The sequence below is a fragment of the Odocoileus virginianus genome, chromosome 20 (assembly GCF_023699985.2).
Source record: "Odocoileus virginianus isolate 20LAN1187 ecotype Illinois chromosome 20, Ovbor_1.2, whole genome shotgun sequence".
Classification (NCBI taxonomy): domain Eukaryota; kingdom Metazoa; phylum Chordata; class Mammalia; order Artiodactyla; family Cervidae; genus Odocoileus; species Odocoileus virginianus.
Window position 1 is genome coordinate 25,922,401 of NC_069693.1, and position 26,702 is coordinate 25,949,102.

The following is a 26,702-nucleotide window of genomic DNA, read 5'->3' on the forward strand; positions in this document are numbered from 1 at the left end:
TGGGAATGGCCAGCACCACAGGTGATGTCAGAGGGGTTGTCCTTGAGTCATGCCAGTCCAGGGCCTCTGTCAGGTGGGCAATGAGTGTCCAGGTGGCCTCTGAGGTTCTGCAGGGGCGTGCCCTGGCTCCTCTCACGTCTCTGTCACCTGCCAGCTCTTCTGGAACAAAGGTCTGCCTGAGTGGCTGGGTCCATATCTGAAAGGCCCATCCTGGGCCACTTCCCAGTGGAAAGTGAAGTTGCTCAGTTGTGTGCAACCCTTCATGTTTCCATGGACTGTAGCCCACCAGGCTCCTCCATCCATGGAATTTTCCAGGCAAGAGTACTGGAGTGGGTTGCAGAAGGGTCGAAAATGTAAGGGTTGGGGGCCACTAGCTCTTCTGGAACGAAGGTCTGCCTGAGCAGCTGAGTCCATATCTGAAAGGCCCATCTGGGCCAAGGGCCATGGTAGAAGGGTGAAAAATGTAAGGGTTGGGGGAGGAATGGGACTGGAGTTGAGGGTGGAGAGAACCCAGCAGGCCTGATCCCAGTCCCCCGCCCCACTATACTTGACTGTGGGATTCTGGACACCTGTCATGTTGCTTCTGATTGCCTTTTTCCAAAACAGTGAAATGGGCATGGCTGGGAGGTCCAGCACACAGGTTGCTGCTGGCCTGGGGCTGAGTACTCAGCAGGGCCCCATCTGTTTCCAGGTAGGGTCTTGTTTCCCACTTGGGGTTGGGGTACTGCCTCCCACCTGATCAGTGCCAGTCATTAAATGGAGTTGTTGGGAGCTGGAGAGGAGAGAGGGTGCTTGGTGGGAGAGCTGTGGAGTGGGCCTGCCCAGGAAGAGCAGCCCCACTGAGGTGAAGCTGGAGCAGAGAGGTTTCAGGATGCTGGAGAGCTTGCGCGGCTCTCGTGGAGGGGCAGCGCGGCACATGGGGAAGCCTTTTAGCAGGGGGTGGTGTGGGTGGGAGGCCTAGCCCCTGGGTGCTGTGGAGGGTAGGAATCAGGAGACTGGGCTGGGGTCCAGCGCCCAAACTCACTGTCCCAGAGAACAGTGGGGCCACTGGCACGAGGGGCCCTAACCCTGGTTTTTGTCCTGTGCATCTGGTCTGACTTCCAAGTCCCTACTGGGACCTGGAGAGGCAGGAGGCTCACCGCCCAAGAAGGACTTTGCTGGCTACGGTGGCTGGATGGATAAACATGGATAAATGGACAGGTTTGAGCCACCAGCTGCTGTGCCAGACCGTCTGACCCAGAACACCATATGCTGGACTGGGCTTCCAGCCGCTGTCCGCACTGTGGCTTCCCCAAGCGGGATTGGAGCACCTGTTGTGCTAAGGCCAGAACTCCTGCCCACTAGTTTTTTTCAAGTATCACAGTATTTACTGATAGATAGAAGTATATAAAAGCAGGGCACATGACATATGACTTGATAAGTTAAGTAGAGTTCATTTCAGTATGAAAATAAGAGGGACCAGTTCATACCATTTGTTTCACAACAAGCAAAACCACTTTGCGAGTATTAACAGGCTCTCAAAACTGACCAATTTTGTGCAAGTAAACCATGTTTCTTTAAAAAAAAATTTTATGCTAAAAAAAAATTTTATGCACTCATCCAGAGCCAAGCATATTAAAATCTAGCATATAAAACCTATTACTAGAGGTAGAAATACCGGCTTTTGCTAATACAGTGAAACCCCTCAGTTAATAGTTTTTCTGTACCAATCGGATGGTTAATGCTCAACAAGTTGAGTGTTACTGAGCGAAGCACCTTCTCACCTGTGCCTTGTTCAGGCATAGGTGGGCCTTGGCCAGACAGTTGAGGAGCAGGAAGAGTGGGGCCAAGGTGGATGGCCTGGGGCAAGGACAGAGGGGTGTGGGGTCCTTGGGGCAGAGCAGGGTATGGTGGCTTCTCCCTTCCCCAACTTGTCCTCAGTTCTGCCCCCCTTTTGGGTGGCATGGGAAAAAGATGTGAATAGTAGAGCAGTGGTAAAAACAGCAGAGGAAGGCCCCCTGCAGGCGTCCCAAGGTTAAAGTTCACTCTGAGCACCCAAGAACCACAAAGGAACACGAGTGCTGTGTGCCACCCAGGGGCCACTGAGAGACGCAGGTGTCAAGAGTCCACCCCAGTGATGAGCACCCCTCCCTCCTGCCCTCCCTCTTATGCATTCTTTTGTTTCTTCTCTGATGCACCTGACTCTGGGCTGGGAGCATTCTTCTCCCAATGGGGTACAGGCGGAGGGGCACCGAGGGGTCCCCTCAGTCTGTGGAGTGATGATGTGTCCCACTCGCCCTTCCTCTCTGAGCATCCCAGGATAGCATGGCCCTGTAGACCCACGGACACATGGCAGGGGCGCTTGTGGAAGTGTTCCCAGGTGTGGCCCTTGCCCTCATTCCCCTGGGCAGCCTCCTCAGCGGACAGAAAGCATGCCGAAGCCAGCCTCTGCTGTCGAGTCGTAATCCACACTCCCCTGCACATGCCCACACAGCTTCCTTCTCAGCCACTGTCCTTGGTGCTGCCATGGCCACCGCAGTGTCCTGCATTTCAGAGTTCAGGAGCAAACCCTCCTGCTGTCTTCACCAGTGCTCTTCCCAGTCTTCCGTTTGTTCCACAGTAATTTACTGAACGTGAAAATGCACCAGAACAGACTCGGTTCTTGGCTCTAGGATACTGCAGTGACCCAGAGTCCCTGCAATCATGGTTTGTGTGCCCCGTGCCGGGTGGGATGTGATGTGTTAACAAAGAAAAGTGGCACAAGTGAAGGAAGAGAGTGGTAGGCCTTCAGGAGTGGCTTCTGGAGAGGGGCATTGGAGGAGAGCTCATCACTTTCTAGCAGGGGGACAGGGAGAGGCCCTGAGGTAAGGGTGTGCAGATGCGATGGGGGTTCTGCCTGATGCTCTCCCAGCGCTCTGGCTGTGGGATGGAGAAGAGACTGAGGGGTGGGAGGCACGAGCAGAAGCTGGGAGCCTGGTTGTTACCACAGTCCCCCTTGGACTCACCTGTCTGCTTCCCCAGGGCCCTTCTGCTCTGTCTTCTCACCTCTGTCCCTGTTCCCTCACCTCTGTTCAGAAGAGCTCAGGAGAGTCTGTGGGCTTGGCTGCCTGCCTGCAGCTGCTTCTCGGGCATGGCCAGTCTGTCTTCCCAGCTTGCCTCCTGCTCACACCCCTCATTTGCCCTCGGCAACTCCTCGCTCGTGCCATCCTGCAGCTATTGCCTTTGCATTTTCCTGTCCCTGCGTTTTACCTGGCCCAGCCTGGAGTACTCCCTCATCCTCCGCCCTGCCTTGGTTCCTTCTCCACTTTACCCGTGGCCTGGGGCATGTCCTTAATTTCATATGCGTCATTTCCGCCACAGGGTATGTTGGCTTGCTCCTCTGAGGCTTTGGAGGGTAGGGCCCATGTCTCATTCTGCACTAAATTAGGCCCCCTGGAGCCCACCAGGCAGGAGATCCTCAAAGGCTGCGGGTTGTGAATAGCATGTTGGGTTGGGGTTTCCCAGGCCTTCTTGTCGTTTGGAGGAACAATGCTGCTACTTGTGCTTGGACTCTGGGCCCCAGTGTACTGGCTCAGGGCCCAAGGGTCTGGAGCATCTCAGGGCCTTGGCCTGACTGCCCTGGAGTAGGCTCTGAGCCAACAGGGAGGTGGAGGTGGGGCTGGGAGGTCAGGGTAGCAGCAGGACACAACGGCAGGGGAGGGGCTGGGGCCCAGAGTTGGGGTGGGGACGAGGACTTGGCATCCTGGGGAGGCTCAGCATGGCCAGCTCTCAGCCTCCACCCTTGGGTTTCAGACCTGAAGCTGCACCTGCAGAGCACTGACTATGGCAACTTCCTGGCCAACGAGGCTTCGCCACTGACAGTGTCTGTCATCGACGACCGGCTCAAGGAGAAGATGGTGGTGGAGTTCCGTCACATGAGGAACCATGCGTATGAGCCGCTTGCCAGCTTTCTGGACTTCATTACGTGAGCATCCTCTAGAGTGCCTTTCCTCCTCTGCCTGCAGAGTCCTCCCAGGTTGAGTGGCCAGGCTGGTCATTCAACAGCCCTGGGCCCAGGCCATCACCTATAAAATGGGTCACCAGCTACTTCCTGCTGTCTGGGAGTCAGGTGGCACAAGTGTCCCATGTGGCCATGCTGGGTGAAGCTGCCTTCCCTACACCCCTGGTGTCACAGAGACAAGGGGTGACAGGAGCCATTTCTCTCATTCACCTTGAATATTCACAGGTCCCACCCCCCACCCCCCAGGGTGGGGTCAGGGAATGGGCAGAGCTCTGAAGAGTCAGGTTTTGAAGAGGGACCGTTTAGGCCCTGTGGCCCTGTCTGGGCTGCAGCTCATCTGTTGTCTCTGCCCACGGCCCTGGGTCTCGGGGAGCAGGGGGCAGGGTGGGGAGGGTGCTGAGCACCTGGCCGCCTTTCTGAGTTCTGGCCCAGGCTCCTGTTCTGACGACACTTGGCTGCCAAGATTTCCTGTGGTCTAACCCCTGGGTGCAGGCCTATGTCCACAAAGCTCCTGGAGAAGATGACAGGAAAGGACCCTGGGTCCTCCAGGCTGGGGAGGCACTTGGATGAGGCAACCTCTGCTTGCCAGGTGCACCTGTGGGAACAGGAAAGTAGAGAGGCCCCTCTGCCAGGGCGGCCCAGGAGCCAGGGCTTGGTGGACAAAGAGATGGCCCATGCCAGGTGGTTGCCCAGTGCAGGTGGTGGACAGAGGCGAGGGTGGCTGGCATACAGGAGTTCACTCCACGTTGTTGGAGTGTATGCTTGTGTTGTGGGAAGCCTTTCAGGTACTCTTCTGTGTACTGTCTAGCTTTAACCATTCCCTGATGGTGGTACCCCCAGACCCATGGATCTGCACATTGCCACACCTACATTTGCAGGAACAAGGCTGGAAGCCTGCCTCCCAGACCCAGCCAGAAGCAGCCATTTACTCGAGATGTGTTGCTCAAGTAGGGGCTGTAGCTGAAAGGGCCCTGTCCTGGGGTAGGGGTCACCGCCTGGGACACCTGCAGGGCTCAGACTCTCTCCTGGCCCCCGGCCTTCTTCTCTCCTGCTGTCCTGGCTGGGTCTGTGATCACACCGCCCTTGCCTCTGTCAGTGTACAGCCAGCATGGTCATATGGGCCGGAGGCCAGAGGAGGGGTGGATCTCGTGCTGCCGCACTGGGGCTTGTACTGCAGTGCCTGTCTGTCATTCAGCCCCTAGCCTGGGCCTGTGTGGCCTTCACCCCAAGGCCAGGGCCGAAGGACATACCAGGAAGCAGTGCGTTTATTACCAGAGCCCAGCCTTCGCCTTGTTTGCACAGGGCTCCCTCAGCTTCCTGGTGAAGTTCTGGCCCTGCCAGCTAGGCCGGCCAGAGGAGGCTGACCTCCTGCCAGCGGTCGGAGGGCAGATGTCATCCATCTTGCTGCCGGCTTGGCCCCCTGCCTGTGCCGCCTGGCCTGTCTTGGTGCCCTTGGAGACTTGATCTCAGCCTGCCAGGCCATGAAACTGGAGACGACTCTGAGCGTGACTGAGGCCTCACGGCCGCCAGCACTTTGCTGGAGGTTGGCTGCAGGCACCAAGAGTGCTTAAAGCGGCCAAGCGCTGTGCTGGGGCAGACCGTCACTTTCCTGCCCCTTCCATTCATGGGTGATTGTGGCTCATAGTGTCCCATCCCCTCACTCCTGCTTTCTCCTAGGAAGGACTCAGCAGCCACGTGTCAGCCCCTCTGAGCCTGTGGCTGCTCGCTCTATGACCTCGTCATCTCCAGTGACCCACTCCTCTAGTCTCCACTTCAGCCACCCCTGTGATGGCTGCCCAAGACCATGTCACCACCTGGAACCGCTCCACCTCTGAAACCGCTGAGTCAGGCACCCCCTCTCTACTCACGGCCTTCAGGCCCTCCAGCCCACTCTCAGTCCCTCGTGGGACACGGGTTTTTGGACTCAGCAGGGTCTGGACCTCGCTTCCTTCCCCACCACCCCTTCTGTCTTGGTTGTCCTCCCTCCGCAGCTGAGGTTCCCTGATCCATCATTCGAGAGCTCTTCTGCCAACATCCGCAGCTCTCTTGGCCGCCCAGCTCATGGTCCCGCCCGGCTGGCAGCTCCCCAGCCCTGGAGGAAGCCCAGCAGCCTCCAGCCTGCAGGCGCCCGCCCCCACCTCCGCTGCCGGGAGCGGAGCCGGGGAAGCCAGTGTTGGTGGATTTTCCCTGCTGCCAGACAGGCATGCTCATCAGTTCAGCTGGCCTGGCCTGTCCCTGCTTAGCTGGCTGCTTGCTCTTCCCACTCAGCACTCTGCAGCTCCCCAAGCTTCCTTCAAGGTGGGGAGACCACCTCCCCATCTTAAACACCATCTATCTCCTGTCTCCAGCCTTCTCTCTGGGTAGATGGCCACCTCTTCACTTCCACATTCTTCCCAACAGCATCTAAAACAAGCTCAGATCTCTCACACCATTAAAAGCCCATCCCGTGTGGCCTGAATTTTTACATTCACTCTCTGTTCTCTCACCTCCTCCATCCTGAGCCTCCAGCCCACTTCCAGCCATCCTGTCATTCCACCACAAGGCCCTGGCTAAGGTCACCACTGACTTTGATGTGGCCAAGGTCTCCAGGCTTAATTAGGAGCCACATCCGTCTTACCTCCTTCCAGCAGTCTGCTTCCTCTCGCGGTGTCTCTTTGATTTAACTCCTGCCTCCCTGGCTGCTCCTCCTTCTCCACCTCCTCTTCCTCCTTTCCACCTTCTTAACCTCCTCCACCCCGAGTCACCCCAGGAATAAGGAGTGTTGCAGAAAGGGGTGAAGCCTTCCACAGGGGCCTGTCCAAGGGACCTCCCTCACCCTGGGGACTCACCACTGGCTTCTCTGAGGAGATGGCTGTTTGGTTGAGGCAAAGGACATTTGAAAGAAGAATTGGGGGAAGGCTGAGGGAACCATACATGTCCCGAGCAGCGAGAGCCTGAAGCCCCTGGCTCTGTTACCTTCTGGGAAAGAGATACCCTAGACATGTCCAGAAAAGGGAGCATCAGCTAGATACCCCATCATTGGTGTAGAGGCTTGCAGGAGCAATACCACTGCTGTCCACAGACAAAGCTGGCCCAGCTAGGGCAGAGGTTGGGACCTGCACAGAGGTTAATCTTCGCTCCAGCCTTCAGAGTCTCTTAGTTGCCTTTGGAGCTGCCCCAGGATGGTGGGCAGGCTTCTGCTGGTGAGTTCTTTGTCACTGAGGATGTGTAGGCGGAAGCTGGGAAAGGCTTCCTCTGCCCTCCCATGATGAGAGATAGTATCCAGTGCTTCTGTAGACCCCAGCCAGCCTTCAGCCAGCACACATGACCAGTGTGAGCTCTGGGCCAGTGCCAGGAGGGAGGGAGATATATGGATGCAATGGGATGGGTGCTTGTGGTGGTGCAGATAGCTTTTGGGGAGGCTTGTGGGCAGCTGCCACGGATGGAATGAAGGGTCACAGGAGGCTTCCTCATTGAGAGGACTCCAGGGTCAGATGGGGTTCGATAGGCCACTCAGAGAGTGGGTGGCCAGAGTGGGGGCAGCTGCCTCATGTTCAGTGGAAAGGCCCTGAGTGAGAGACATCCCACTGAAGTATGCCATCACCAGTCGTGTGGTTTTGAGATGATTCAGCTCAATTTCATGGTGAAAACATGTGATACTGCACCAACAGCTCCTTCCAGGCCCAGCCATTCACTTGCATGTCTGACATGGGGCAGAGCCTTTATTAGGGCTTCTTAGCTTTGGAGGGGACCTTAATCTGGGCCATATGATGATGGCTTCCCAGAGGAGAGTAGGCCCCAGAAGGGGAGCTGGGAGAGGGGCTTGTGGGAGGAGTGTTTGGTCTCTGGGGAGTTGCAGGTGACCTCAAAGTCCTCTGTCCTTAGATAACTGAGCTTCCCTGGAGGGGGCCATCCCCAGTGGGCAACACCTGGCTACAGCCCAGGGCACCCACTGGCAGAGCCTGGGTGACCCACACCATCTGGGGGAGGAGAGGTCCCATAGTCTGGTGTGCCAGGGGCTTCAGTGTCACCAGCCAGGTGAGGGCAACTGGAAAGAAGTTTTGTCTCAGAACTATGACCTCAAATGCCCAGTGTGCCTCTCAACACACCTGCCACTGTCCCCAGGTCACATTGCTCAAGCTTTGGGCTCTGCTGGGTCACAGCAGGCATCAGGTATCCTTAGGTTTCCCAGTTCTGGCCCCCCAGCCTTCACTGTCTTCAGCTACCACCTCTGAATTGATGGCAGGGTCTCTGTAGGCTGGGGTGCCTTGCTCCTGCCCTGAGGGACAACAAGTAATGACACTGTTCTCCTGAGCCTGATGGAGAGGGTACAAGTGCTCTGTGATGTCCAGAAGGTTCAGTTTGAGTGGGAGGACCCAAATGGACCTCAGGAGAGGGGCAGGATTTTAATAAGGTGAGGGTCAGGGTCTCACCAACTCTGCTGGGGGCTGTATTTCACTCATCCTGATTGCAGAGGGGAAACTAAGGCCTGACAGGTAAGGCCTGTCTTCTTTCCAAGCCTGAAGCCATAGCTTGATATCTCTTCACTTTCCACTGGGGCTGGGCTCAGTAGGACCCAGATGTGATTGAGCACAAGTACGATTACTAGCAGCCTCTGTTCGGAGCTGTAGATGGGCCAACTGGATGAGCTGGCTGGGGTGCGTAGTCATCATCGCCTGCTCACCAGCATCAGACCTGACCCGGAGGACCAAGATGATGAGACCGTGGGAGTAAGCCATCATGCTCCAGCAGGTGGCGCCAGAGGGCACAGCAGAGGGACGGGGCTTGGCTGGGGGCTCTGAAGACTTCTTGGAGGAAGTGGCTTTCTGAACTCCATCCCAAGACGTCTGTCAGCCCAAGCTGACTCTTTGAAGGCACAGGGTGAAGGAAGGCCTCTGGGCAGAGGAATACAGACTGCCCCACTCCCACCCCAAGAGGGCCTCTTTGGCCTGGCGGGCGGACGCCTGTCCACTCCCCAGCTGTTTTCCTCTGGAGGGAGACGCTGACCAGCTGGAACCTCACTCTGTCCTATTAAGGCCGAGTAAGGGGAGGGCCGGGGGAGTGACTTTCTGGGGGCAGGGAGGCAGCTGCTGAAGCAAGACTACAACAAGGAGGAGGATTTCCCTGCCTGCTGAAAGCCTTCACCTTGGGGGACAAGCAGACAGCTGGGCCAGCAGCATCTCTGCCTTGCCTTGCCTCCTTTCATCCCACAAAAGGAGATCCTGGCTCTCATTGGGCAGGGGAGAGAAGCAGGGGCTGCTGCCATAGCAACTTTGTCATTGACCTGGGGGAGGGAGCTGCTGGGCCTGGAGCAGGGTCGTCCAAGGCTGGCCTAACCTAGATAGAAGGGGGGGCCTTGGAAGGAAGTAGGGGGCTTTACTTGGCTTAGCATTTCCCTTGGTGTCCAGCCAGGACTTCTAGCAGGAGTCTGCGGGCAGCCGGCGGTGGGCTGTCACCAGCCCCCACATCTGCTGTCGGTGAATCATAGCTGGCCTGTTCCACATCACTGGAGGGACGGCCACAGAGCCAGACAGTGGAGTCTTCCCACAGGGCTCACCTCCGAGCCAGGTCAGGAGGGCCCTGATGCCAGCCCCGTGCTCAACATACGTGAATACTCTGTGGTACACGGAGTGGGGAGGTTTAGAGAAAGGAAACTGACTTGTGGAGAGTCCTCTAAGAAGACACGGTAAGATGGGGAGTGTAGAGTCAGGGCATGGGGACCTGGACATGGGTGGAGGTATGTGGACACTGGCCAAGGGACATCGTGCTCCTCTGCTTCATGGGGTGACAGGGCCTGCGGCCTGCAATCTCTGTGCCTTACATCCTCTGACAGTGGGGCTGCTGATGCTGGTGGTGTGGGATTGGTTGGATAGTACAGCTCAAAGCAGTAGTGTTCCCCGCTTGCCTGTCCAAAATCTGGTGAGAGTGTGAAAGAGCATCTTCAGGTTTGGCGTGGGATCTCTGTGGCCCTCTTAGGGAGTATCAGTGGGGCTGGATGGGCCACAAGTGGAGTGTTGTGGGTCCTGGGGTGCATGCGATTCTGGAGGCAGCAGGGGCAGGATAGGTGTGCTGTGCAGGGTAGGGGATGATGCGGGCTGGGACTGGCGACCACGGCACAGAACCCTAGCGGGTTCTCTTCGAAGTCCCTCCATGCTGCCAGCTGGGTCAGGTCAGGGACAGAAGGCTGGCCGTTTGGGCCCCTCGGCTCGTGGCTGCGAATAGCCTCTGTCTGCCGCCCCTGGTTTGAGGAGGCAGGCCTGTCTCTTCTCAGCACACATCCTGCAGCTGACCCAGCCGGGTTGGGGGCGGAGAGAGGGCAGCTGCCTGGCCCCAAGCCCAGGAGAGCAGAGGTCATAGCAGGGCGCTGGGCTGGGTGGGAGCTGGGGGAGTGTGTAGCAAGCAGAGGGGTGGGGGTCAGGTCGGGACAGGAACTGTGGTTTTCTTCTCCTGCCGCCTTCCTGGCAGGCCCTGTAGGAGCTCCCTCAGTAGCCAGCCCTGAGCTGAGGCCTAGGCCACCACCTTCCTCCTTTTCTCCCCTTGGAATTGGGGGCCACTTCCTACTTCGGACAGTCTCAACACTGGGTGCTCAAGTACTGTCGCGGGACAGCTGGTGGCCCACCTGACAGCTAGGTGGGGTTTGTGCTCAGTACTCAGGGCAGCAGCCTCCAGGTCAGCTCCCGCTCTTCAGTGGGAGTCCTTCTCTGGCCCCGGAGTGGTCCCCCGCATGCCCTGAGCTCATCACTGGTGACAAGCCGTAGGAGTGTTGTGGCTCCTGCAGCCTGACTGGGGCCCTCTGTCCCTCTTCACCCCATTTCTCATGCAGGTGATTACACAGAGCTCTGGGCCACGGCCCCTTTGTGGCCTTGTCCTAATGGGCGGAGGCAGAGCCCCTGGCCGAGTCTGAACCTGGAGGCCCCAGCTCTCTGCTGCCCGTGCACTGTCTGCACTGGCCTTCTGGGCTGGAGGGCGCTGACCTGAGCCCCAGCTCCTTCCGGTCTCCTCCAGGCCATCCTGGGTGGATGCCTCACACTGGCCTCAGGCCCTAAAGGAGGAAGCAGCGTCCTGTTCTTGCAGTGGGCTGCACAGGACAGCTGTCTGCCTGTTCGTCTCAGCCTGACCTGCGGCCTTACTCTAGAGGGGGCCTCCCACTGGCTCGTCTCTGGTTTTCCCTAGACACGCCTCTTCCTACCCAACTCCTCAACCTTCCCCTCCTCTGGCCATCTCCCCCCGCCGCCCCACCCCCATCTCCCCGCAACAGCTAAAGTGACTGTGCTGCTTGTATCCTGCTCGTGGACCCCTCATGCTCCAGATGAAGTCAGGACCCTCAGCCGGGCCCATGGGACCCGCCTCCAGGCTCCAGGCTGCTGGTAGCACCGCCCTGGTTCCCCTCCCTCTGCCAGCCCTGACAAGAGTTCAGTTCCTCGAATGAGTCTGCCACTCAGCAAATGCCTCCAGGTCTTTGCACACACTGTTCCCTCTTCCTAGAACATGCTTTCATCTCTGAGTTCTTTCATTCCCCAGGCTGGCCTGTGTCACCCACCTCCGCGCACCCATGCTTCCCACGTCCTGCCAAAACACTGGTTAAAACCCTGAGGGTAGTTGGTGACCTGCTTCCCCGTTACTCACTCACTCATAGGGCATGAAGTACCCCCCACACACATCCCTCAGGGAGGGGCCATGTCTGTCCTGTGCTTCTGGTGCTGAAGGAGGGGCACCCTTGGACAGGGAGAGGAGCCTGAGGCGGTGCTTGCAGTTGAGGGGTTGAGCCTGCACCGCGTGGGGGATGGGCACGGCATCGTGTCCGGACTTCACGGGCGCCGTGCTGTTGTGTGCCTCCCTCCCGCAGTTACAGCTACATGATCGACAACGTAATCCTGCTCATCACGGGCACACTGCACCAGCGCTCTATCGCCGAGCTTGTGCCCAAGTGCCACCCGCTCGGCAGTTTCGAGCAGATGGAGGCCGTGAACATCGCACAGACACCCGCTGAGCTCTACAATGCTATTTTGGTGGACACGCCCCTGGGTGAGTGGCCCTGGCGGAGGAGGGAGAGGCGGGCAGTGGCATCAATGTCAGTGCCTCCGGGTGGGGTTTTTTGGACCCCTGGGGGCAGCCTGAAGCCAGAAAGTAAGGCCCACCCATGCCTGCTTACCTTTTTCTTCCGGTCCACCTTGCCTCCCATTCTCTTCTCCTCGCCCTGCCTTCTGCTCCCTTCCTGCTGCTTTCACTGGGCCAGGCAGACTACCCCCAGGGCATGACTCAGACGATCTAATTTCGTGAATCTGGCTGATTCCTCAGAATGCAGAGGAAGGCTGAGCTCAGGGGGCCTGGGTCCCTCAGAGTCTTGGGAGCTCTGACAAGACTGTGGCCCTAAGCTGGGCTGTAGTGACTTGCTGCCCATGAGGCAGAGGAGGGACGCAAACAGCTTCACTTGCTCCACCAAGCAGGTCCCAGGGGCCAAGTCAGGCAGTGTCCAGCAGGATGCAGAGTTCATGTCAGAAGCCAAGGAAGGAAGGAGAACTGGGAGCTTCCTACAGGGCCCCGCCTAGGCAGCATTGGCTCCTGCCTGCCTTGGAGGGGGGCTGGAGAGGAGGCACTAAGGCTATCGCCAGCTAGTGTCCTCACAGCCAGCATCCTAGTCCCCAGCACACCACCTCCAGGAAGCTGCCAGGATTGTACAACTGAGCCCAAAGCTGCACTTAGTCCTGCACTAAGAGGCATAGGCCTTACCTGCTTGGCCCTATCTACACAATATCTTATCTCTCATGATAACTCCGAGCTAGTTCTAGGCTGTTGGTGGCTTCTTCAGGTTCTCCGTCTCTAAAAAAGAAACAAACCAGTGAGTCCATGAACTCCTGGGAGATCAAAGGGCTCTCTTCTGCTTTGGCCTCTAATGCCAGCCCTTAAATGGTTCCCTGGGTCCCTGGTCCCTGCTCACCCAGCTGTCATACTCAGGCCTTGTTCTGAGGAAAAGGAGTTTTCCATATGTGGGCCCCAGGCCCTCCTGGGAGATGCAGAGAAGTGAGCGCCAGGCCTTGAATCCACAGCTGCCCCTGGAGAAGGGAGGATGTCACGGCCTCTTATGCAAGCCTGTCTTTGGCATGATCTGAGCTTGGGTCTGCCCCAGAGGCGATTAGATCATGTTATGGCTGGCCGCCTCCTTATAAATCAATTTTAGTAGCAAGAAGGCAAGAGAAGCTCAGGTCAGTATACATGGCCTGGAGTATGGCTTCAGTCACTTCTAAGGCAATAGTCTAGGCCAGGTTGGTGCCCCCACCCCCACCCCCCACTTCCCAGGCAGATGGGCCTTGTGGCAGGGGTCCTCTGTGCCCTGCAGGGGGAATTGAACATCAGCAGGATTCTTGCCTAGGCTGAGAGTCCGCTTGCCCACCCCTCATACCATGTCTTTCCTCCCCAGCGGCTTTTTTCCAGGACTGCATCTCAGAGCAGGACCTCGATGAGATGAACATCGAGATCATCCGCAACACTCTCTACAAGGTATTGCCCCTGGGCCCGATGGTGGTGGTGAAGTAGGTTGGTGGGGCCCGTGGGCATGGTGGGCTGGTGATTTATTGGGGTGCTGGGACAGCACATGGGGCTCCTTTCCCAGGGGCTTATCTGCTCACTTTCTGGCTCCCGTGACTGGCAAAAGACTGCATGGAACAGGTTCTCCATCCCTCGGGCCCAGATAAAATCAGCAGGAATGGCTAGGGCTCCTGGATGGCCACTCCCCCTGCATCCAGGAGGGTCGCTGGCCACCACCCAGGCGGCTCACCCAACCTGGACTGTTGCCAGCAAGGAGCACCTGAGCATGGTGGGAGAGGGACCCAGCCAGGTGTAGCCAGATCCCTGTGTCCCTCTCATTTTACCGGGTCTAGGGCCGGTGCCACATGCCACCATCTTCAACCCTACCCACCTTCTGCTTCCCATCAGGCTATGCACAAGGTGATGACCCCTGAAAATAGAGTGGGCTTGGGATTCCTGGGTCAGCACTGCCCCGGCTCAAAGAGGTTAGGAGCAGGCTTGGGAGCCAGAGAAGGGTGCTGGACAGGGACCAGTGAGGACTGTTTGGGGCAGACTGGGCTCTGGCCATAGTGAGGACCTCTGATGGGTCAGCAGTGGGCAGCCCCTGAAGGGGGCCTGAAGATACATGACACTTGCTGACAGCCCTGCTGACCTAACCCTGAGAACATCTGTCTCTTGGATCTTTACAACGAGGCTCTGCTCCTGCCCTGCTTGGGGCGAGGTGGCCAAGACAGTGGCAGCCTGAGCCCACGCCCTCCAGTCTTGCTGCGGGGGTCTGGGCCAGAGGGCAGGGCGGGTATGCCGTGCGTGAAGGGCCCACCTGGAGGTTGTAGTAGTGGAGGCACAGGGCCAGCACATGCAGAAGCCAGTGTGGAACACGAGCCAAGTGGCAAGCAGTTTGCTGTGGAAGCGCCGGTTCCGGCTGGACAGTGGGAGGTAGACCTGGAAGGAAAGGGTCAAGTCAGGCACAGGAGCAGGTCCCCCAGGGCCTTGAATGTCAGGCCAGAAGTTTGACTTTACCCTGTAGGCAGGTTCAGCCAGCGAAGATTTTCAGCAGGGCAGGGTATCATCAGAGTTTGGAGGACAGATCAGAGGGGATGAGATGAGAGGTAGGAAGGCTGTTGGCTTCTGTACTCCTTGGGGCTGCTCTGGGAGCTAGGTAGGCATTAGTATGCCAGTTGAAAGATGAGATTGAGGGCTCAGAGAAGTGGGGTGGGCTGCCTGAAGCCACAGCCACTGGCTAGACCCTGGGCAGCACTGTGCATTGCGCGTGGCTCAGCTTGTCTGCAAAGCAAGTACTCTCGTCTGCTAATAGGGAGATGGGGAGGGTGGGGCAAGGGGCGTGGTGGGGGCAGGCAGTCAGAGCTGGCTCTTGTGTGTTAGTGCTCACAACCCACCCCCCCCTGCAATGCTCCTGGCTCCTTGCCGGGTTCCCTGCCCTGAGGCAGGGTGAGGGGTGAGGCTGTCCCCTCGGCCTCACCCATGCCCTCACCAGGCCTGACTGGTTCTAGCTGGAGTCACTGGCGAGGGCTGCCTGGGCACCAGTTGTAAACACCGACCCACTGCTGTGGGCACCATGCCAGGCCCGCCTGTCAGGCCATGTCCCAGTCCAGTAGCCACAGATGGGAGATTACGCGGACCCCCAGTAGCGGGTGGGAACCGTGGGCAGCTGGTGCAGCAGACGTGGGCTGGCAGATGCCAGGGACAGGGTGGGGGCGGGAAGGTGACCTTGGTACTTGGGCCTTTGGGGTCTTGCCAGTTTCTTCAGCTGCTCAGCCTCCAGAAGAAAGTCTGGGCCTATTCCACGAGCCTCCACCACCCTGGGGTCAGTCTTTTCAGGGTCAGCCCAGCTCGGCAGAGGCTAGTGGCTTCCCCCACGGAGAGGAACTGTAGGCCCCTCTGGGACAGGCCTGAGATTTGGACACACCCAACTTGGCTGGTCATAGGGAAGGAGATGGCTGGGGACGGTCCCAGGGGAGACTAGTGCCACTAATCCATGGTAGGATTGGCAGCTGTTTCTATCACCCAAGTCCTCTGCTGTGCTGGGGTCCACTCTCCCTTCCCAAGCTGCTTACTCCTTGACTTGTTCTAGACTTTTGTTTCCTGTGACTCAGTGGTCCCCTTGGGTCTTCCCCTGAGCCCAGCTTGCCCAGTGCTGCTGGCCAGGCTTGGCCTGGGCTCGTGGACCCCTGGGTCTCATCTTACTTCCTTTCTCAGGCCAGTAGAACCTGTGACCATATCAGTAGGTGGAATGTTCTCAGGAGCTTGGAGGGCAGACCTCCACACAGAAAGCTTCCCCTGCTTCCCCAGCTCTCACCCCCAGCTCAGAAGCCTGTGGAGCCAGAGTCCCTGTGGCTGGGACCCCAGAGGATCTGAGCAGAGGAAGCTCCCCAGAGGTTATGAGACTATGCCCCCCTTCCTTGACACGAAGAGGTTCAGGGAAGGAAGCCTGGGCCTGGCTGGTCTCAGGAGTTAGTCCTGGGAGGGACCTGAGGCCTGGGCTGACCTGGCTTCTCCTTATGCCCAGCAGATCCAATTTGCCTGGGCAGTAAGTACTTGTTCCCGCTGGCAGCCTGAGTGTCCAGCCATCGCACTGCAGGGCTGACGTCCGCGCAGGCAATAACCATCCCTCACCAGGAGCTGGGTTGACAGTCTGGTTCCTGCTGTGTGGCTGCCTAGGGGATGGGAAGAGGAGGAGGTGCTCTTTAAGGTGGGGTGCTGAGCGGGGCTGGGGCACCCAATCCAGGCCATCTCCGTGAGCTCTCAGGAGTCACCATTCTTCACTAGCCCGTCAACATGTGATTTTCTGAGGCTGAGGGGAGATTTGGAGAAAAGGCAGGCAGAGAAGCAGGGGCAAGACAGGACCCCTGTCTGAGCCTGATCCTCTGTGCGATGAGGGTGTGAGGGGCACTGCACCATGAGGCAGACAGTGGGTCAGAAATTGCTCTGTCGCTGCTGGGTGGGGAAGGCAGCAGGCTACTGCTGCTTGGCTGATGCACAGTGAAAATCTGTGACTGCTTTGGGGGCTCTGACATGGGGGCTGCCCTGGCCAGTCCACTGGTATGATATTTGGATTAACCATGAAAGGAGCTGGGGAGGGAAGAAAGGAACTGTGAGGGGGAAGCCTGGCAGACCCATCTTGAGTCTCCCTGCCTAGGCTGATTGAGCCCCATGCCCTGCACAGGCCTACCTGGAGTCCTTCTACAAGTTCTGCACCCTGCTGGGCGGGACCACAGCTGATGCCATGTGCCCCATCCTGGAGGTGAGTGCTTGCCCCCTTCCCACCTGCTGATGCCCTGGCCCTGGCGTGGGGAAGCCCTGATAACTGACTGGCTACTGCCTCCCTCCCATTTTGTCTCTCCGGCACCTGTGCACTGGCCCCACAGTTTGAAGCAGACCGCCGCGCCTTCATCATCACCATTAACTCCTTCGGCACAGAGCTGTCCAAGGAGGACCGTGCCAAGCTCTTCCCGCACTGTGGACGGCTCTACCCGGAGGGCCTGGCCCAGCTGGCTCGAGCTGATGATTATGAGCAGGTCAAGAACGTGGCCGACTACTACCCGGTGAGTGCCCTGACTGTGGGACGGGGGGCAGGCCTGTTGGCACCCACATGCCCACCCCACACCCAACAGCACCCTTGTGCTCATGCCTCCCTTCCCCCTCACCCCCCGCCCCCGCTCTCCCGGGTCAGGAGTACAAGCTGCTTTTCGAAGGTGCGGGCAGCAACCCTGGAGACAAGACCCTGGAGGACCGATTCTTCGAGCACGAGGTGAGTGCTGGGCCTGCTTGTCAAAGGGAGGGGTTGTTGGCCCAGGCCTGACTCCGGTCCCAGCCCCTTGGACACCACTCTTTCCTTTGTCTGCAGGTGAAACTGAACAAGTTGGCCTTTCTGAACCAGTTCCACTTTGGTGTTTTCTACGCCTTTGTGAAGCTCAAGGAGCAGGAGTGTCGCAACATTGTGTGGATTGCCGAGTGCATCGCCCAACGCCACCGCGCCAAGATTGACAACTATATCCCTATCTTTTAGCACCCTGGACCAAGGCTCCCCACAGTGCGTGTGTACATGTGTGTGCTGTGACAAAGCTCACGGCTCATCTACCTGCCCTGGGGGTAGCACACTGTCCTTGTGGCTGCCCCGCTTCCCTGACCCTCTCCGAGACTGCTTTTGGGCCTTCAGGGGGGCTGGCCACCTGCTTCCCACACTAAGGATGGACCAAGCCACAACCTCCAGAGCAAGGAGGCCCCCTCAGCCCTGTGTTTACAGCCACTGACGTGTCTGAGAAGCATGTGGTCACTTTTGTGTCCCTCCCTAACCTGAGAACCCCTGGGGGCAACGTGAACCTTCTCTTCCCTCAGTGGGCCCCCCAGAGCCATGGTCAGGATAAAGTATGTGTGTTCTTGGGAAATGAGGGAGTAGCCCTGCCCTTCCAAGATAATAAAAACTTCTCTAAGTCCAGCAGTCTTCTGTCTTCTTTGGGCCCTGGCCCCTCTCCCAGATCCCCAACTTGCCTCAGGTCTCCTGAGCTCCCCCCCGCCCCAAGCCTTCTATCTCCCTTCCTCAGGTGGCAGCCCTCGGCTGGCCTTGTCCCTGTGCAGCCAGGCTCCTTGGGGGGTGGGAGGTCAGTGGCAGATGGCCCCTTTCTCTGCTGGAGGCTCCAACAGGCCCATGGAGTGGGCTTCTGACTCTAGAGGGCCCCCAGGGCTCCCTGTTTGCTTCACTGAGCACCACAACTCCCTGGGCTGGGGTCATTACCCCCATTTCACTCTGAGGAAACCTATGGATATGTGATCTGCCCAAGGTCACTGAAGGGGGTTGGATGTAAACCAGGTCCTGTGCCCAGAGCCTCGGCCCCCATGCTGAGCCCTGGGGGTTGCCCAGGCAGTTCCCAGTCTGTCACACGGCCACAGCCTGTCACCTAGGCAAACAGAGCATCTCCCCCATTCTAGGAGATATAAAAATTTGTCTTTATTCAAAAAGTGGCAATCAGGTGAGTATGTAACCTCCCTGTGGCTTGGGGGGCTTGAGGTGGGTGGTCAGGGCCCTAATCCTTGAGCCAGTCAAGAAACAGGATTCACCCTTCAAAATCACAGCACTGAGGCACTGGTGCCAAGAAATAATCCTGAGGGGGTCCCCAACGTACCTCGCCTTAGTTTGCAGAGGCAATGTAGGACCCTGGCTAAGGCTCTAGTTAAGCCTTGAACTAAACTCCCCATCCAGCTGGGTTCTACAAGCTGCATGGTGGAGCCTTGTGCCCAGGAGGGTCTTTTGGGCTCATGAAGCAGGAGAGGCCCAGAGATTCACTGGAAAGCCTTCATCTCGCCAGGCCTGGCCTGTGGCATCGGCAGTGCATGGGGTTGGAGTCCTTTGGGCCAGGCTCTAGGGCAGACCTGGGGGTCAGAATACCTGGAGGAGGAGCAAGGGCACAAGGAGCCTCCTTTGCTGGAGCTGCTCTCCGTGTGCCCTGCTCACTGGGCAGTGGGAGAGGGGTCCGGTCTAGGGCCTTGGTCCTGGGCTATGTCCTGGGCAGACGTCAGGCCAGGCTGGCCAGCCTGTAGTGCTCTCGGCACAGAGGGACTGATAAAGAAGGACTGTAGGAAACGCTGCCGCAGGCCCTCAGGCAGGTAGTAGTGGATGAAGTATATGAGCCCCAGGCCATGACCTGGGTAATAGCGGCGGCGTGGCTGGGCCGCCAGCAGTGCATCGGTGATGGCATCTACCACCGGGCTGAGGTCTGGCAGAGCCTGGCTCAGAGAGTGCAGGAACTGCCTATTCAAGTGCTCGATGTAGTCCTCACCATAGGCCTGCAGCAGCTCTCGTGGTAGGGTGGCCAGCAGCTGCTGCTTGCGCTCTTCCCACCGGTGCACATCCTTCACTGACTCTGTGGAAGGAGTGCCAAGGCCAGAGTGGGGTCAATGAGGGAAGCCAAAGCCAGACCCAGGTCTCTAACTCACAACCTGAGACCCGCCCCCAGCCAAAGTCACGCCCATTCCTCAGACCCAGTCCCACTCCAGAGAAGACCACACTCCCTCGCCTTCCTCCTCCTCCCCCCACAAGCCCCACCCCCAAACCCCTGAGCCTCACCTGTCTTGAAGCAGGCAGGCTGGATGATGCTGACCTTGACACCCCAGGGCAGAAGTTCACAGCTAAAGTTGCCCATAAGCAACGTCAAGGCCGCTTTGGAGGTCCCATAGGCAGCCAAGCATGGAAACGGCATGTCTCCTGGGGATGGATTGGGAGTGGGGGATGCCTCAGCCTGGGCCAGGGACTCCAGTATCTCTCCCCGCCCAGCAGAGGCATCTTTTCTGCTCCAGTGCAGGAGGACCCTCACCTGCTGGGCTGCTCACGGTCACAATGCGACCACTCGAACGACGCAGCAGTGGCAAGAGGCCTTTGGTCATCTCTAGTGCACCAAAGAAGTTCACCTCCATGCAGGTGCGGAACGTGGCCACTGGACACAACTCTGCATCCGCCACAAAGATGTTCTGGCCTGCGTTGTTGACCAGGCCCCACAGACCTGAGGGCATGGAGCCAGGAGGGAAGCTGCGGGTCAGTTCTGCAGCACACCTCCAATCCTGGCCCCCTCACATCTGCCCAGCCATGCCCTTTCCCAGCGAAGTTGAGCCTACTGACCAGTGCTGGCGGTGTGGACCTTGGTGAACTCCAGCACACGGCTAATGTCTGCTGGCTTCGTCAGGTCCATCTGCAGCAGCTTCAGACGAGAAGAACAGCAGGCACGGAGCTCTAGGGCGCCAGGGCTATTCAGATCCAACACGGTGGCCAACACTGTGAAGCCCATGGTGTCAAGCTTCTTGGCCGTCGCGTTGCCAAAACCAGAGTCACAGCCTGGTCAGGGAAGGAAGGACAACAGTGAACTCCACTATGGCCCAGTTCAGCCTGAGACAACCCAGGGTCACCATGGCCTGGATGGGATCCAGGCTTCTGACTCCTGACTTCGCAGCATCAGCAGCCCTCCCCTCCTAGGCCCATCTCTGGGAGGCTTGGACCCTCTGGCTGAGCTCCTGAGGACCAAATCTTTCAAAGCTGTCATCTCCCTGACCCCTCATAGCTACCCTATCAAACGTGGCTTATGATCCCCACCTTACAGATGAGAAAACTGAGACCTAGTAATGCTAAGTTGCTTCCCTCAAAGTCACTCAGCTGGCACACAGTAAGGTCAGGACTCTGTTGGTAGGTCAGCCAGTCCCAGCTGAGACCCAGCCTCAGCCCTGATGTCCTTCTGTCTGCTTGAGATCAGGCCTCAGCTTGCATGTGCAGATTTTACTTCCCAGCCTCCCTTCCTTTCTCATTGTCCTTGCCCAGCATTCTTCCTCTTACCTGGACACTGAAGCAGCCCCCCTTTTTAGTCCTGTCCCACCTTGCCCCCTTGAATCCATTCTCTGCCTAAGTAGCCCGAGGGATCCTTCCCAAAATGACAATACCCTCTGCTTTTGAAAACCTCTCCAAGGCTCCTCACAGCCCTTAGGATAAAGCCAAAGTGCTCTGTTCCCATCATCTAGGCCCTGTACAACCTGAGCTCCACCTTCCTTTCCAGTTCAGCACCCTCTACTGTTGTTCCAGGCTCCAGGCAAGCTGGAGGCCCATATCCACCTTATGCTTGACCCTTGGAATTCCAGTGAATGGCAACATTGGGACATTCTCTGAGCCTCAAATAACTTGCCCCCAGGACAGGGTCACAGTGGATGAAGATAAGAACAGACCTGCATTAGAATCCCTTCCCACATCCATCAAATGTGATCTGAGGTCAGTTACCACTCTTGGAGGCTTAATTTCCTGGTTTTGGTATGCAGAGAGATAAACCACGAGGCAGAGCCAGTGTAGGGGTCTAATAAACTCCGGCTCCCTTGATTGTTCCCATTCCAATCCAGCTCCTTGGGTGGTCAATAAGAGGGGGTGTGGGGAGGGGGGTGACCAGTGAGGAAGGAAGCTCTTTAGAGCCTGCCCCCATGGTGGTCCTGCTGATCAGAGGTTACAAAGTGGTTCTGCACAACCAGCTCCCCTCTTCTCTCTGTGGAGAGAGAAAACAAAGCCAGGGGGTTGCAAGCTGGGCTTTGTGTAGCTGGGAGCCCCCTAGCCAGCCCCAGCAGAGAGGTGCTTCCTGGGCAAGTCTGGCTGGAGGAGGGGAGTGAGCACGTGTGTGTGTGTGTGTGTCTCCATTTGCCTAAGCTCCCATCCAGAGCAGACAAGCCCTTCATGGGGAAACTAAGGCCTCCCAGAACCTCAGCTCTGAGGTCCCAACACAATCACCCACACCTTTCATACCCTCTTGCTCACCTGTACACACTCAGAAACCTACGCATACCTCCAATCTACCTGCAGAGAGGCATGAACAACAATGGCTCACTCCCATGAGACCCGTACTGCCCAGCAGTGCACACATGTGCACACAAAGCACCCAGTCGCTCAACCCAAACCCTGACCCCAAACCCTGACCCCAGGGCTGAGCTCCCCAATAGCCTTGGCTAGGGGTTCTCAGGAGCATTCCCAGGGAGGGGTGGGTGGCAGCTCTGGCAGGCTCAAGGCACAGTGTTCCTAGCAAGTGAGGCAGGGCCTGGTCACCTACTTGTACTGCAGTCAGTAGTGAGTGAAGAAACCCCAGAGTTTAGGGGCATTGGGAAGCTTGGAGGTCAACTCTCGATATTTAGATGGGGTGGGTTGGGCAGTCTGCTTACCCTCCTCCATTTCGGGACTTTGCAACCAGAACTGAGGGAAGACTCAGTCTCACCTCACTCTCAAGCTCAAGGCTAGGAGATGTAACAGTAGTGGCACAAGGACCTGAGGTGAGATCCCAGGAAAGACTGCCTGGGTCACTAGTATCTGAAGATGACCTGAGTCCTGAGGAGGCTAAACTCACTAATTAGAAGGCAGGAGGGGAGCTTCCCTGTCCTTGGGGGCAGAAGCTCTTTGCTTTCATACCAGGAGGTCTGTCATCTCTCCTTCCTCAAACCACTAAAACTGGGGTCCCTTGAAACTTCTCACTCTACCCTGAACTCACATCTCTCCCACCCAACCTGAGCCATCCTCTATTTCCACCATCTTTACTGAAGCTCAAACCCTCCTGCTACCTTCACCTCAGCACATTCTGGCTTCTTGCTGGGCATTCAAGGCCCCTTCCAAGAAACAAATGCTTGTCTCACCACATCTCAGCAGCCAGACTGCTTACTGACTGCCCCCCTCCCCCCCAGGCCATGCCCATTCCTGCCTCAAGCCTCTGTCCCACACCCTTTGTCTGATCTAAAACACCTTCCACACTCTTACCTATCTCCACCTATCTTGAGGCCCAGCTCAAGGATGGCCTCCTCTGGGAAGTTTTCCCAGCTTCATCTGATCATGCAGGGCCCCCTACTGGACTGAGGTCTCTGAGAAGCCACTCACCAGTGCAAGAGAGCAGAATCCCAAGCACCTGTCCAAAGCCATGGGGGTTAGGGGACAGACCAGGCTCCCCCTCCCCAATACAGTAGAGCTAGTAGTGTGCTGTACAGTAGTGCCCCTGACTTTTCTCTCCCTCTCCACTTCTGGGTCTCAGCTCCTCCTTCCCCCCTTCTGGTGATAGATTTATTCCTTGTTCCAGACAAAGAGCTCAACAAGGTGGTCAGAGGCACCTGAGCCCAGCTCTCTAAGACCTCACCTCTTTCCCAGGCACAGAGGACTAGGAGGAATGGGAGTGGCATAATGAGTGCAGACTCTGGACAACTCCTTCACAGTCTGGGTCTGGGGGGTGGGATCTGAGGGGTGGCTGAATGTCCAGCTGTCCCTCATGATGACCTCAAGCTTTTCTGAACTCTAAGGCGCCCAGCCAATTGGGAGAAGGGGGTCCCAACTCTCCATTTAAGCCTATTCCTCCTGGTCCCAGGGAAGAGACAGGACCTCCCACGTGGGGATGTTAGGCAGAGTTCAAGGCGGTGAAGATTCTCTTTAGTGGCTCAGAGCAATGTCCTCTGTCGGAAGACTGCTGTCTTGGAGAGGGACATAGCATTAACCCCAAGCTCCAGGAGGCTCCTTTCGCAGTCTCCCCTGCGCACCTGCCCACTCCCTGCCTCCTTTTCCCTTCAATACTCCCCAAAGCCGTAGGTAGTCAACCCGGACTTGGGGAGGTGCTCTGCGCTTCCTACTTGGCTGGCTCCCTGAACCCAGGGGTGAGAGGCTTCCCCACTTCTCGGCTAGGGGTCCCGCGTTGCCTTGGCATGCCTACAGGGAGCCCTCTGGGTGTCCGGTCCCGCCCTCGAACCGGGAGTCGCCGCGCTCCGCGCCCCGCGCACTCACCGGTGATGAGCACCGCGCGAGTCGCCACGGGCAGGCGCTGCGGGCGCGCCAGGCGGGACAACACGATCCAGCCGGTGGCGGCCAACACGACAAGTGCGGCCAGCGGGGGTAGCAGGCGCTGGCACAGCCAGTCGAGCGCGGCCAGCAGCACCAGCGCCGCCAGCAGCGGGCAGCCCAGACGCAGGTCTGCGCGCAGTAGCTGCAGCAGCGCACGGGCCGCCACGAGCAGCCAGGCGCCGCCCGACGGCCAGGGCCAGCTTTCCATGGCGACCGGGCTGGAGAGCAGGGATTGGGACTCGGGGCTGGGACGCGGGGGTGCAGCAGGACACCAGCCAGGAGCGGAGGGGATACTGGCTTTCTCTGTTCGCCCTCGGGCCGAGCTTTTAAAGAGCCCCGGGGGCGGGGGCGAGGGCGGAACGGAGGCGGGGAAGGGGCGGGGCTTTCTTTTACTTCTCTGCCAGCACCCCGTGCCGGGCAGGTGCCCCCACCTCTACCTCCCGCCCTCTGCCCCGCCCCCGCGGTCAGATCCTCTTTCGAAGAAGCCGGAACCAAGTCCCAAAGTTGCTGCTCAACTGCTCAACTTGCCGCTGGCCTTGCCCGGGAGAGGTGTGGTAGGTCTAGTCCTAGTGGCCGGCATGCGCTCACTCCTGCGCTGGTCCGCTGAGCCACGACTGCCAGGTGAGCACATCCACAGCTCACACTTGCTCGGGACACCTGAGGACACACGCAACCTCCATCCTCAGATTGACCGCACCTCCGCGGCCAGCCGGGCCTGCCAGAATACCTCGGGGAACCAGCCGCCCTCACCCGGCAGCCTGGGCCAACGCCGGCGCATACACCACGCCTTGAGCTGCCGCAGGTGCCTAGCACACCCGCTCACACCTAAGCTACCCGCGGCCAGCGACCGATTTGGGGCTGGGGGCCGGATGGAGCAGGGTGACAGACCAGATTCTTGGGAGTCTCTGCCCCGCCATCCCCCACTTCCTTCCACTTTCCAGCCCTGGGTGTGCAGCAAACCCCCTCCCCACACTCCGCCTCCCCCCCCCCCTCCTGCCACACAAGTGTACATGTGTGGGCGTGAGTGTGTGGAGGGGGGTTCTGAGGAAGCATCTAGGCCTCCCATTAACTCCAGCCCACTCTCCATTCAACCCCAGGGACCCCAAGAGCCAGGCCAACGGGGACACCCGGGGAGTCAGTGAGGGCAGCCTCTAGGACAGGGTGATCCCTGTCCTGCTCCCAGGATCCCCCAGGGTATAAAGTGAGTGAGTGTGGGTGCATTTCCCTGCCTGTGTGTATGGTCTGTGTCTGTGTGTGGCCCTGTGGGCCCTCACTCTGCCCACCCTGGTGGCTGGCACCCTGTGCTTGGCATCCTTGCCAGGCTCTGCCAGCACAGGAAAGTGGCGCCAGTACCTCACTGCCAGGCCCTGTGCTGAGGTCGGTAGGTCAGCCCATGGTGCAGGAGGTCCCTGCTTCTTCTGAACCCTTGCCCAGTGCCTCATCTATGCCCACACTAGGTCCTGGGTGGGGGTCATGGGTGGGGACCCCTCCCAGTTATGTTGCCCATTCTCTATCTTAGATGCTCAGGTTCTGTGCCAAGGCTTCAAGGCAATGCCTCCTCAAAGCCTTCTCTGCCACCCAGGCATGGCCCCCTGGTGAGCCAGGGTTATCTTAGGAGGAGCAGGGAGACAGACCTACTTAAGCGGTCCTTCCCAGAGCCACTTCTGAGCTTCTACTTCTTCCTCCTTCTACTGTAAGTACAGATGACAAGTTAGCCCTGGCCCTGGGAAGCAGGGCTGGGGAGGATATGTGTGTCTGACCCTGGGTACATGACCTTGTGTACCTATGTATGCCTATATTTGTGTACACTCTGTCCATGGACTCCATAGCTTGTCCATACACAAATGACATGTCTGTCCCCATGCCATGACCCTGTATATGCATGTAAGCACATTTGTGTATGTGTGTTTTTTGGTGACTCCCTTGGTCTGCGTCATTCTTCAGAAACTCAGGGAAACATTAATTTTCCAAAATGTGCTGACTCCTATTGTTCTGAACCTGTGGCCCAGTCTCACAGGTGGACACAGCAACTTGTCTGACCTGGCATCCCAATATGAGCCGTAGACTCTGGGTTGTGGGGCCCACACCCTCCCAGCTTTAGTCACCCTACTGAGAGTCTGAGTGTGGTTTCTGCAGCTTCAGACCATTAAGTCCCTTGGGACTGTGGAGGGGATGTAGAGGAGAGGATTGGGGAGGGGGTGTCTCAGGCAGCCTTCAAGGTTAAGGCCACACAGGTAGTACCAGAGCTTGCCAGAGTAGGAGTCAAAGGGCAGGGAGTTGGGGAACGTCCCTGGTGGTCCAGTGGTTGAGAATCCATCTGCCAGTGTAGGGGATGCAGGCTTGATCCCTGGTCTGGAAAGATTCCACATGTTATTGGGCAACTAAGCATGCGTACCGCAATTACTGAGCCTGCACTCTACAACAGGAGATGCCACCGCAATGAGAAGCCTCCACAGCACAACAGAGAGTAACCCCCGCTCGCCGTAACAGAGAAAGCCTGTGCGCAGCGACAAAGACCCAGCGAAGCCTAAATACATGCATTTTTAAAAAAAAGGGTAGGGAGGTGGAAGCTGGAAAGCAAGGTGAGGAGAGTCTGAGAAACAAGATCCTACACTCCTGGGAAGGAACCATGAAGGACCCTGACCCACTGGGAAGCCTGGGATGGGGAGAGAGACTTGCTGAGAGAGGAATTTAGGGAATTGTCTTTGATTGTGGAGTGTAGGATGCTAGGATGGGTGGGGCATGTTTCCAGTTCAGCTTCTGGGACACTGCGCCACCTGAGACAGAAATATTTGTCTTGTGTGGTTTGGGTCTCGTGGATGATCTGCCACATTCGTATTTAACACCCCTCTCTCCCAGAAATTCATCCTACTTCCTAGG

At 57.9% G+C, this 26,702-nt stretch overlaps 2 protein-coding genes across 2 annotated transcripts in view; one reads left to right on the plus strand and one right to left on the minus strand.

Annotated features, from left to right (window-relative positions):
* Nucleotides 1-17,939, plus strand: part of ATP6V0D1 (ATPase H+ transporting V0 subunit d1) — a 37,853-nt gene extending 19,914 nt beyond the window's left edge. Inside the window, exons 2-8 of the mRNA XM_020884898.2 lie at nt 3,772-3,943; nt 11,805-11,983; nt 13,377-13,456; nt 16,668-16,745; nt 16,870-17,046; nt 17,175-17,252; nt 17,349-17,939. Coding sequence (XP_020740557.1) covers nt 3,772-3,943; nt 11,805-11,983; nt 13,377-13,456; nt 16,668-16,745; nt 16,870-17,046; nt 17,175-17,252; nt 17,349-17,510 — 926 coding nt within the window. The 3' untranslated portion in view covers nt 17,511-17,939. The remainder of the gene's footprint in view (nt 1-3,771; nt 3,944-11,804; nt 11,984-13,376; nt 13,457-16,667; nt 16,746-16,869; nt 17,047-17,174; nt 17,253-17,348) is intronic.
* A 485-nt stretch (nt 17,940-18,424) lies between these two features.
* HSD11B2 (hydroxysteroid 11-beta dehydrogenase 2) lies at nt 18,425-24,103 on the minus strand. Its single transcript, XM_020884896.2, has 5 exons — nt 23,766-24,103; nt 20,115-20,327; nt 19,813-19,998; nt 19,566-19,703; nt 18,425-19,362 (listed from the first exon to the last, which is right to left on the minus strand). The coding sequence occupies exons 1-5, from the start codon at nt 24,028-24,030 to the stop codon at nt 18,950-18,952; spliced, it is 1,215 nt and encodes a 404-aa protein (XP_020740555.1). The 5' UTR covers nt 24,031-24,103; the 3' UTR covers nt 18,425-18,949.
* Nucleotides 24,104-26,702: the final 2,599 nt, after the last annotated feature.

Excerpts from the sequence above, each read along its gene's own strand:
- HSD11B2 (XM_020884896.2), bottom strand. The coding sequence starts at position 24,030 with ATGGAAAGCTGGCCCTGGCCGTCGGGCGGCGCCTGGCTGCTCGTGGCG. Across the intron at positions 20,328-23,765 it reads TCGCGCGGTGCTCATCACCG|GCTGTGACTCTGGTTTTGGC; the intron begins GTGAGTGCGCGG and ends TTCCCTGACCAG. Across the intron at positions 19,704-19,812 it reads GACCGTGAGCAGCCCAGCAG|GAGACATGCCGTTTCCATGC; the intron begins GTGAGGGTCCTC and ends ATCCATCCCCAG.